At 39.3% G+C, this 12,321-nt stretch overlaps 1 protein-coding gene across 1 annotated transcript in view; it reads right to left on the bottom strand.

The window, feature by feature from the left end:
* LOC126154495 (A-kinase anchor protein 9-like) overlaps nt 1-12,321 on the bottom strand; it is a 510,657-nt gene that overhangs the window by 83,533 nt on the left and 414,803 nt on the right. Inside the window, exon 44 of the mRNA XM_049916148.1 lies at nt 5,645-5,815. Within this exon, the coding sequence (XP_049772105.1) occupies nt 5,645-5,815 (171 nt within the window). The remainder of the gene's footprint in view (nt 1-5,644; nt 5,816-12,321) is intronic.

Below are 12,321 nucleotides of genomic sequence, written 5' to 3'. Positions count from 1 at the left end.
ATTTGGCACTAAAAGGGTTAAAATGTTTAGATACCTGTATTTTCCCGTATTTCGTAGTTATTTTCTTTGGTGGATTTTTGATATTTGTAATGATTTCTGTCTTTTCAAATGAAATTTGCAAGCCTGCTTTTTCAGCAGTTTCTTTAAGTAATTCTATTTGTTTTATTGTGTCTTTTTGTGTGTAAGCTAAACAGGCGAGATCGTCAGCGAAGGCAAAACAGTTGGTTTCAATGGCTTTGTAGCACTTCCCTCCAATTTGAACTTTCTCAACTCCATGTTTTTGGGTGAGTTTTCTCCATTCTGCTATGACTTTATCCAGAACACAGTTGAAGAGTACCGGGGACAGCGCATCTCCTTGTCTGACGCCGGTTTTGACCTCGAAATACCGTGAAATTTCTCCTTGGAATTTTACTTTTGATGTTGTATTTGTTAATGTTTCTTTGATTATGGTGATTGTTGTTTCATCTATTTCATATTTTTGATGAGTGTGTCCCTATCGACTGAGTCATAAGCTTTTTTGAAATAGATGAATGTTATGAAATATTTCTTGCTCCTTGTAGATAAATAGTTAATTGTTGTTTTGAGGTTAAAATTTGTTCGGCGCAGGATCTTCTTGGTCTGAAGCCAGCTTGATATTCTCCAAGTTTTCCCTCTATAATTGGTGATACACGATTGAGCGGGGCTTTTGATAGAATGTTGTATGGGACTGGGAGAAGCGATATTCCACGATAGTTGTTAACATCCCTTTTGTCACTTTTTTTAAACAAAGGGTGAATTAGGGCAGTTTTCCAGTGACTTGGAATTTTCTTGGTTTCCCATACTTGTTCAAGTTCTTTGTGTAGTGCTTCTACTGATGTTTCTCCCCCAAGCTTGAGCATTTCTGCTGTAATTGTGTCTTCTCCATATGCTTTCCTGTTTTTGAGATTTTTGATTATGTTTGTGATTTCCTCTCGTGTCGGAGGTGTTGAATGTGTTGGTAATGTTTCTGGTTGCGTAAAACTGAGAGTCTGGATGGGTGTTTGGCAGTTTAGGAGTGTCTCAAAATATTCAGCCAGGATTTCAGTTTTCAGTATTGTTGGTGGCGAGAGTCTTATTATTTCTCATAAGGTTTAGGCAAGGAGACTGGTATCCTCAGAGTTTCTGGTTGAATGTTTTGTACCAAGCTGCCGTGTTGCATTTCTTGAAATTCTCTTCGATTGAGTCCAGTTGTTGTTTTTCATATTGTCTCTTGGTGTTGCGAATAGTTTTCGAGGCATTCTTTCTGGCTTGCTTAAATTCATCAAAATACTATAGTGTAAAAAGAAAAATTTATTGCAGGAAAACTTTTTGTGCGAGACACTGAATTTAACTAAAAATCTTCCAAATCAGGCTAATGTACAATAATAGCATATGCTAACAAAGCAGCATGTCAACAAAATTTTTATAGTGTTGGGAACCGGGCAATTTGTATATGGAAGGCTCTACACAATGCAGCTACACATGATGTAGTCTACTGACAGAAATCTGCAAATGTGAGTTAAGTACCTAACATCAACATCACACTTATATTTAAACAAATTACAACCCTACTGCTGGAAATCATTGCAGAATGGGGAGGATTTAACAGAATAGTGTCTACTGAAACAATATGAGTGGCACCAACAGCATCAAAGGTGCAACACAGACTGTAATAAACACCAAAGCTTTAATAGAGCTAATGGTGTGTGTTAATTAAAACTTGCGAGTAACTCATACGTGGTACTTGTAGTGAATTGGTTGAAGATGGAGTTGAAGAAGAAGAAATGACTGCTTCCTAGGAAAAGAGATGTCAAGCCACAAATTCTGGAATCAAGTACTGCGAGAGAAGTTATTGGAGGTAGAAAGTAATTAAAGCTACAGTAAAGAATAAAAGCAGTGGAATGCAACTGAAAAGGAACAACCATATTATGTAAGTAAACATCTGAGCCAGAGAGCTGCAACAGATATAACAGACTACCCAAAATAGTACGTCACATTTCCCACTGCAAATCAAAGTGCAAAATGACCTCAAAACAGATTGTTCCATATGTGCTAACCAAGAGAGGAAGGAGGGATGGGGGAGAGGGGGAGTGGGGGAAGGAAGCAGGGGAAAACACAGGAACACATTCTACAGAGGTTTTATGAACCCTTCAGCAGAGGGCTTCAAGGCGTAATCCAACTGGAAAGTCCACCAAAGGGCAGATGTCAGGGGGGGTCAATGCTCTTTGTGTGCAAAAAGAATCTGATGAGCTGGATGATTAGGAAATTTTCAGATTGTGACATAAGTGAGCATGTCTATGGAATCTTACTCCATGATGGTGGACTGGGTTAAACAATATCAAAAGCTGAAGGTACCACTAAGCCATAAACCTAGCAATCATATTCCAATCAAGAAGAGACCAGGACCTTGTTAACATGAAGAAGAATAGCACAATCCACACCCCAAGAGGTGTGGGCAAGGAAACACAAAGTGTTAAGCTCTCACACATGGTTTCTAGTTGACGAACATGAGGCGGCCATGTCAGCTTTTTATCAAAGAGGACTCTCAAAAACTCAGGACTTTGCAGCAACATCCAAATGCTGGTGCCAGGTATAGTTCTGGGATAGGATCGATTTTTCTTCTCTGGCTGATTGCAGGAAGTGGTTTTGGAAGAAGGTGCCACATAATACATGAGATGGGAGAACCTAGCACCCCCATGGTCAAGTTTATTTGTTCAACTAGCAGAGGTCGATGTCGAGTGAATACATACACCACATACTGCTGATGACGTGGACACAGGAGTGGCAAAAATAGAAATCATGGAGACATAATATAACCAAAACCATACTTTTCCAAACTTCAAAATTTGAAAGGCAATCAGAGACCTTCAGTTCCTCTACATTGTGTTCCTTAATTAGTGTCTCACACTTTGTGGACCTGTACAAGGTGTTGCTCCTGCAACTGACATATTCAATTGGTAGCACGTATGGTGAATTTTGGTGAAGTAAGCAGCCACAGTCTTCACAAATTATGTAGTGAGTAGAACACTGGGAAGACATATTCTATAATCTTTCTTTGTATGTGAATCCCCATCAAAACTGAGGATGTATGTGCTGGTGTCAATCTTGCAGGCCCTGATCTCTTACTTCTCCAAGTGTTTGCCTTGTTCTTCATCCATCTTCATGAAGTCTTGGTGAAAAATTAATTATTTACCATTTTGTCCTTATGGGGTGTTATGGTAACTGGTATACCACGAAATTGTTTAGTAACTCCGAGGACTAGCTAGGACTTAATTAAGATGGAATCTCTCTGTAATTTACTAAGGGAAGGGGATTTGTCAAATATGTTTTCAATACTCACCAAAAAAAATTGGCTTAGTCAAGAGGAAGGATTGTCCATCATTTTGGCTACAAACCAGGAACTGAGAGGAGTAAGTGTCTGCAAGTTGCTTGGCTTTGTTTTCTTACCATGGCATGACCAAGGAGGGAAAGTTCCTAGGGTCATAACAATCTGCAATGAATTCCAATCTGCCCGAGGAGACTGCCCGAGCCTCCAGCCCCTGGCTGATAACTTTGATGAAAACCTGCCATGATGCCCTCTACTCCAAACAAGAGATGATCTTATGGGCACTACCCAGCCAAAGCAAAGGCCACCTGGCATCATGGTTAGTGCCCCAAATCCTGGTTCCCCCAAACAACCTGCACCTATTCCTCATCATGCACAAGGTGACAGCTAAGGCATTAATAGTGTGACCTTTGTGTGGTCATAGGGTTACCATTGAACGGGTACCCAACAAACCCCACTTGGGCAAGTTACCATGCTGGATATGGGATGAGCTTCACCACACAGTCCACACATTCTGTAAAGGAGTTTTGAAACAGTGAAAGTCAAATTCAGTGGTAGGATTTAACAGAAGACAACCAAAATATATGGTGTATAATAAAAGGAATAAAGTGGAAAAAGCTGTAATCAACATACTACAAGTGAGCTAGGTTAATCAGCAGAGATTCTGTACTAGAGAATAAGTCTGTGGAAAGAGAGTCAGACAGTAAAAGCGCAGGACAGGAAAGGAAAAAGTACTTCAGTGGCTTGATGCCCTGTGATCAGCATGCACATACTAACAGAAGAATTGTGAGTGCCTTGTGCAGGTGGGAAGCTGGCTTGTGGACACATGTAACCAACAGTTAATAAGTGCTACAAGGTAATGCAGTACAAAAACTGCGAACTGCAAAGCTGAAGGAAGCTATTCGAGCAGGCAATGAGAACAAGGAGGAATGGTAGTCCACTCTACAGTCGTGAACTGGTTAACAGGACATACTCAGCTAACCAGAAGAGATACTGACATATGGTCAGCATCAGTCTAAGAGAAACTAATTATCAGAGGTGAACTAAAGACATATAGGAATCTGACTCTGTCAAATACATGATCCAAAGGAAGCACTGCAGTAGGAGATTATAAAATAGCTCTCACAAAAACATGACCACACGGAATCTCTCTCTTACCATGTTACCCCTCAAACTGGACAAAATGGTCAATGGAAATGACAACACAGCCAACAACAGCTCACAAAATGGATACAGTGTAAATATAGCTTCTTGTTGTTCTGAATACATGAGATAGTTAACGTGTTAAAAAAAGTGAACTGTCTTCAGTGTTAGAGGCAAACATTACAGCCAAGTACTACTTGAGGATAAAGACCAAGAGAAAATAGTTTCCATTGTGCTGTAGAGGTTTTACAAATACAATAATGTGACCATGGGCTGAAACATAGTACACAGTGTTCAGAAACTCATGAACTTAGTACTAAGGGGGTCATAGGAAGAAAGTTCTCATTTAACTCTTAAGAGATAGTCATCTTTATATGTCCCTTAATTCGTAACAATAATGCACGGTAGAGCTCATGCGATATTTACAAACACACAATATGAAATTTCAAACAGAAGAGTATGAGTTTTTCAGGAAGAGACTTATCAAATTAAAACTCACAATTTTATCCATAGAATGATGCCTGAACAAGTGAAGTTGAGTGTATGAAAGACTGAAAAAGAAGTTGATGAGACTGTTTACACTTATCTGGCTACTCTCAACCAACCATTCATTACCTTGTGCCAGCCATAAAGCGCTGATAGCCATTAGGGAAAAATTTGCATACAGCTTGTTTTCAGAACTCTGAACAAAGTGGAGCATGGCTGTGGCACTACAGAACAGACTGCCTGCAATTAGCTGGACTACATAGTACTTCCTACAACATTTCATATTTGAACAGACATTCAAGATGTAAGCTGATCATGACCCTCCTTAATGTTTGGTAGTATTAATGTATTTCACTCGTGTTTATGAAAATGATTTTCAAGCTGGAAGAGTATGGGTGTCAAATTTTATATCAAAGCAAACGAATAATCAGATAGCTGCTCCACTGTTTGAGATATGGGAGATGTGACAAGCGAACCTGCCACAGAAATGTGCTGATGCCGGCTGTACATACATGGTAGTTGACAGCTCACATAGCAATATGCAGCCATGGGACAAAACACAAGACAGTATTGAAAACACAATAATTTAAATATCTCTTTTTATCAGAGATGTATAACCTTACTATAAGCAAGACAATTCAGAAGGATATTAATTTGACTAGACTAAGTATTTTTTTACCATGCATTACAAACCTTTAGAGTAATCAATGTAGCAGTGTCTCTTGAGTTTACTCCTGATTCCGTCTTCAACTGCTGGCATTTTAACTGAGACATTAGTGCTTCCTGATTGCTTTTTGCCTGGTCTATTTGTATACGAAGTCTCATCTCATTGTCAAGAGCATTTTCCAGTTTGATTCTCATTGACTGGAAATATAAATTGCAAAAGAATATTTCACTCATATATAATCAAATAAAGTACCTTCATCACACATTTGGATTATTTATTTCTGTCAGACAACATAATAAAGTAAACATCATGAACAGTATCATCTGTGGCTCAGAGGAAGAAAAAAATAATGAAAGTCTGGTGTTCTCACTGGAGAAATTACCTACCTTTGTGTGTGTGTGTGCGTGTGTGTAAGCATACGTGCACATATGCGAATGCACTACAGCACTTGGCATATGTGCACATATGCGAATGCACTACAGCACTTGGGATACTCATGAAGTGGCATCAGGAAACAATCATCATGGAGGTAAGGCACCACTAGTACTCCTATTTGTGATGGGGTGGAAAAGTAGTGATATGGACTTGTAACTTGGAATTCCCGGTGCAATTTCAACCAAACTTTGTATATACTTGACTTATGATCATGGAGGACTTGTGAAAGGGCTGGCATGTAAAAAGCAGAAAAAAACTGATATTAGTGTTGAGTCTTTAAGTGTCAGAGTCATTGGGGTGACTGGTGACATCCCTAATGACATTTAACTACTAGGGTTGGGGGAGATGGTAAGAAGGGGTGGCATGTAAAGCATGACTCTGGAACGCTGGGAGTAATTTCAACCAAACTTGATACACATATGACTTACTATCTGCAAAAAAATTCTTTGGGACCAGGACGCACTTCCAACGCAGGGTGGGTGGGGTTTGTGTTAGGGGAGGAATGGGGATGATGTATATAGGTCTGCAATATATGAAGAAATCTGAACGCAACAAAGTACACATAAGGCTTGTGATCTAGGAAAAAATAGTATTAGGGTAAGATACCCTCAGATCCCCTATTTGTAGGGGTGGAGAGGGGAATTGGCGGCATGTTATGCATAACCCTGGAACATCTTGAGCAATTACTTGGTACAAATATGATGTAATATGTTGTTGTTGTTATTATTGTGGTCTTCAGTCCTGAGACTGGTTTGATGCAGCTCTCCATGCTACTCTATCCTGTGCAAGCTTCTTCATCTCACAGTACCTACTGCAGCCTACATCCTTCTGAATCTGCTTAGTGTATTCATCTATTGGTCTCCCTCTATGACTTTTACCCTCCACACTGCCCTCCAATACTAAATTGGTGATCCCTTAATGCTTCAGATAACGTAATATCAGGAAATAAAAACTGGAGGATGGGAGTATAAGACACCCTTAGGAGTGGAGGATGAGAGGGATGTGAAATGTAAAAATAATTGTAAATGGCCCATATTAGTGTTGATCCTGTAATTTTCAGCATTTTAAGTCTGATTGCTGACACTTCGAAAGAAATTTCAGCCCTAGTGGTTTGATGGGATTTAGGATGGGAGTAGGAAGTGGTTGACAAAAATAATCACAAACTATGAATGTTTGTGTTGTATCTATGGTACTAGTGGTTGCTATGCAAAATGATAATAGTCCAGATGACAAAGTGACCCACAGAGATAGAATGGGTGCGAATGAGGAAGGGAAGGGGGTGACATTGTAATGCATAAGTTTGGAATGTGTGAGACAATTTCAACCAAGTTTGGCACATGTATCACTTACTATCTGGAAGAACACTACGGGTAAGACCTGCCTAGGATCTGCAGATGTACGGGTTGGGATGGTAGCAACATGTTAAATAATAAGAAATAACTATATTAGTGCCTTATTCAAATGCCATTCCAGTTGCCCAGTTGCTCCCTAATTGGTGACATTTTTTGTTGGTCATTTCAGCCATATAGCACCAGCGTAGCAGTGGGAACTGGGTGATGAAAAATTAGGTAGCCAAGTAATGGTAGGTAATCAGCTACTTTCCATATAGGATTATTACTACATCCCCTGCCCCCTCCATGAACCATTGACCTTGCCGTTGGTAGGGAGGCTTGCGCGCCTCAGTGATACATATAGTTGTACCGTAGGTGCAACCACAACGGAGGGTACCTGTTGAGAGACTAGACAAACATGTGGTTGCTGAATAGGGGCTGCAGCTTTTTCAGTAGTTGCAGGGGCAACAGTCTGGATGATTGACTGATCTGGCCTTGTAACATCAACCAAAACGGTCTTGCTGTGCTGGTACTGTGAACGGCTGAAAGCAAGGGGAAACTACAGTTGTAATCTTTCCCGAGGGCATGCAGCTTTACTTTATGGTTAAATGATGATGGCATTCTCTTGGATAAAATATTCCAGATGTAAAATAATCACCCATTTGGATCTCCAGGTGGGGACCACTCAGGAGGACATCATTATCTGCAGAAACAAAACTGGCATTCTATGGACTGGGGTGTGGAATGTGAGAAGAGTGGGCAGGTAGGTTGAAAATTTAAAAAGAGAAATGGATAGGTTAAAAGTAGATATAGTGGGAATTAGTGAATTTCGGTGGCAGGAGGAACAAGACTTCTGGTCAGGTGAATACAGGGTTATAAATACAAAATCAAATAACAGTAAAGCAGGAGTAGGTTTAATAATTTAATACAAGAAATAGGAACGTGTATAAGGTACTAAGGACAGCATAGTGAACACATTGTTGTAGTCACAATAGACATAAAGCCCATGCCTACCACAGCAGAACAAGTTTATATGCCAACTAGCCCCGCAGATGAAGAAGAAGTTGAAGAAATGTATGATGTGATAAAATAAATTTTTCAGATAGTTTAGGGAGATGTAAAATTAATAGACACGGGGGACTGGAACTCGATTGTAGGAAAAAGAAGAGATGGAAAAGTAGTAGGTGAATATAGAATGGAAGTATGGAATGAAAGAGGAAGCTGCCTGGTAGAATTTTGCACAGAGCGTAATTTAATCATTGCTAACAGTTGGTTTAAGAACCATGAAAGAAGTTTGTATACGTGGAAGAGACCTGGAGATACTAGAAGGTTTCAGATAGATTATATAATGGTGAGACAAAGATTTAGGAACCAGGTTTTTAATTGTAAGACATTTCCAGAGGCAGATGTGGATTCTGACCACAATTTAATGGTAGATTAAAACTGAAGAAACTGCAGAAAGGTAGGAATTTAAGGAGATGGGACCTGGATGAACTGAAAGAATCAGAGGTTGTAGCAAGTTTCAGATAGGGCATTAGGGAACGGTTGACAAGAACAGGGGATAGAAATACAGTAGAAGAAGAATGGGTAGCTTTGAGGGATGAAATACTGAAGGCTGCAGAGGATCAAGTAGGTAAAAAGATGAGGGCTAATAGAAATTCTTGGGTAACAGAAGATATATAGTTAATTTAATTGAGGAAAGGAGAAAATATAAAAATACAGTAAAAGAAGCAGGTGAAAAGGAATACAAACATCTCAAAAATGAGATCGACAGGAAGTGCAAAATGGCTAAGCAGGGTTGGCTAGAGGACAAATTTAAGGATGCAGAAGCATGGGTAAGATAGATGCTGCCTACAGGATAATTAAAGAGGCATTTGCACAAAAGAGAACTACCTGAACGAATACCAAGAGCTCAGATGGGAAACCAGTCCTAAGCAAAGAAGAGGTGACAGAAAGGTGGAAGGAGTAGATAAAGGATCTATACAAGGGACATGTACTAGAGGACAATATTATGGAAATGGAAGAGGCTGCAGATGAAGATGACAAGGGACATATGATACTGCAAGAGGAATTTGAGAAAGCATTGAAAGACTTAAGTCTAATAAGGCCTCAAGCATAGACAACATTCTGCTACAGCTTTGGGAGAGTCAGCCATGACAAAAGTCTGGTGAGCAAGATGTATGAGACAGGCGAAAGATGTTCAGACTTCAAGAAGAATATAATAATTCCAACCCCAAAGAAAGCAGATGTTGACAAGTGTGAAAAATACCATAACTATCAGTTTAATAAGTCATGGTTGCAAAATACTAACACAAATTCTTTACAAATTAATGCAAAAACTGGTACAAACTGACCTCGGGGACGATCAGTTTGGATTCCGTAGAAATACTTGAAAAAAGAGACAGCATTGGTCGTATATTTTTCTATTGCAAAATCGATTTTCTGTCACTGAGTGACCATCTTCAGTGCTATATTGTATAACAAATTGGGATGCACTGTTGTTACTAGGCTTACGGCAATCACATAGACTATGTGATTGCCGTAAGCCTAGTAACAACAGTGCATCCCAATTTGTTATACAATATAGCACTGAAGATGGTCACTCAGTGACAGAAAATCGATTTTGCAATAGAAAAATATACGACCAATGCTGTCTCTTTTTTCAAGTATACCTGTTACCTGGTCGTAGTGCACAAGACAACATGGAGTCGCCAATCAATTCCGTAGAAATGTTGCAACATGCGAGGCAGCTCTGACCCCTCTGACTTATCTTACAAGATAGGTTAAGGAAAGACAAACCTATGTTTCTAGCATTTGTAGACTTAGAAAAAGCTTTTGACAGTGTTGATTGGAATACTCTTTTTGAAATTTTGAAGGTGGCAGGTGTAAAATATTGGGAGCAAAAACTATTTGCAATTTGTATAGAAAGCAGATGGCAGTTACAAGAGTTGGGGGGCATGAAAGGGAAGCAGTGGTTAAGAAGGGAGTGCGACAGGGTTTTAGCCTATCCCTGATGTTATTCAATCTGTATACTGAGCAAGCAGTAAAAGAAACAAAAGAAAATTTTGGAGTAGGAATTAAAATCCAAGAAAAGGAAATAATAACTTCGAGGTTTGCCAACGACAGTTTAATTCTGTCAGAGCCAGCAAAGGACCTGGAGGAGCAGCTGAATGGAATGGACAGTGTCTTGAAAGGAGGATATAAGATGAACATCAACAAAAGCCGAATTAGGATAATGGTATGTAGTCGAATTAAATCAGGTGATGCTGAAGGAATTAGTTTAGGAAATGAGATACTGAAAGTAGTGAAAGAGTTTTGCTATTTGTAGGATAGTGGGGCTCTTATAACCTAAGTAAACATATTATATATTAAATAGTGTATAGAGGCATAGTATATACCAAGTATGTATAAGTTGAAAGGTAGGCGAGGACCCTAGGGACCAAAGGAAGTATTAAGAAGGATTACTAGGGCAATGAACCATGAGGGCTACTCATAAAGGATTAGGGCGTACCTACATGGAGGTAGGACGACCTGTGGCCTAATAAATAGGGATGTTTTAAAAAGGAGCGTACATACAAAAACGGAAGGAGTAAGTGCACTCATAGGGTCAACCCACCTGTAAGATATACATACTGATCGTAGGGGAAAAGGAAAGTATTGTGACAGAAGTCACACATTTAACAGGAATTATTTTGGTGAGTTTGAACCCTATATTCCATGAGCAGAATTATATTTAATTTGATTTTGCAAGTGTCGAGAAGAACACTTTCATTTGCCCAGTGTTCCTCCAGACTACAAACAGTCTATAATTAATGAGGCTATTACGTACTAAAGAATCAGTACAAAGAATTCGAATAAAGAGTAACATACTCAAGTGTCATGAACACCTGGAGCTTACGATTAGAAACCAAAGGTTTAGGCCCCAAGACTCCTAGATATAAGAGAACTGACTCCAACATTGAGTGAAATACTCCAATTTTATAATCAAAGTAAAATGAAAAAAGAAAATCTAAATAGTAAAGAAAAGGGTTATGCATGTTTAATAAAAGAATGTGGAACGTGTACTGTGGAATTATGAATTGTTATTGTATGTAATACTAATGTACATAATGAGGCTGTATAAAATATTGCGTGTTCGAGCTGAGGGGAGGGATATGTAGTGATTCGAGAATTTCTGCATAAATTCTAGAACCAGTCGTCCTTCTACCATCTCGACCACATGATATTTTAAAAATTTGTGTGAGAATGTATATACTGCATGACACATGTTTGTGTGTGCAGGCTGGAAAGGAGTTACGAGCACAAGGTAGATGCGACGGTCGAATGGCATCAACAAGTGTATGCCACTCGTGCCACGGAAGCTGTATTGGAAGAACAAGGAGTGTTTATGTATCTTATGGTGTTTTATATTGTTGACTATTGTAATGATAAAAAAGAACAGTTGAAAAATTGTTCATTATACTTCATGTGTAGGATTTGCTAGAAGAAAGACATGTTCATAAATTACCATGCTATTGTAAATGTATTTAATCGGATCTGATGTGAGACGAGTCAGTTGACTTGCGTGAGTTTGAATAATTATAGTGGGAAATATTGAATTTGTTCTCTGTGGAAGTTGAAATGCACACACACACACACACACACACACACAAACGTACAGGTACACTGTGCTAGGACTGCAGTTCTGCACTGAAGTTGAGGCATTGAGGCACACTGAAGAAAAGTTGGAGCAGGGACCTAATAGACTGAGGTCTAAGATTGAAAGACGTGATGCAAGGACAGACTTCAAATCTACATACTTCACAGAAACTGGTGATTGTGGGAAGGATCCAGATGACACGGGTCACAAAGCAGCAACTGAAATCAAGCATACTATGCTCAGCAGTATGTTCTGCTACTGGCCCACTCTGTTCCTGGCCACAGTTTGGCGATGGCCA

Source organism: Schistocerca cancellata, chromosome 2 (assembly GCF_023864275.1).
Source record: "Schistocerca cancellata isolate TAMUIC-IGC-003103 chromosome 2, iqSchCanc2.1, whole genome shotgun sequence".
NCBI classification, from domain to species: Eukaryota; Metazoa; Arthropoda; class Insecta; order Orthoptera; family Acrididae; genus Schistocerca; species Schistocerca cancellata.
The sequence above is the reverse complement of the archived record's forward strand: the minus strand, read 5'-3'. Positions and strand labels throughout refer to the sequence as shown.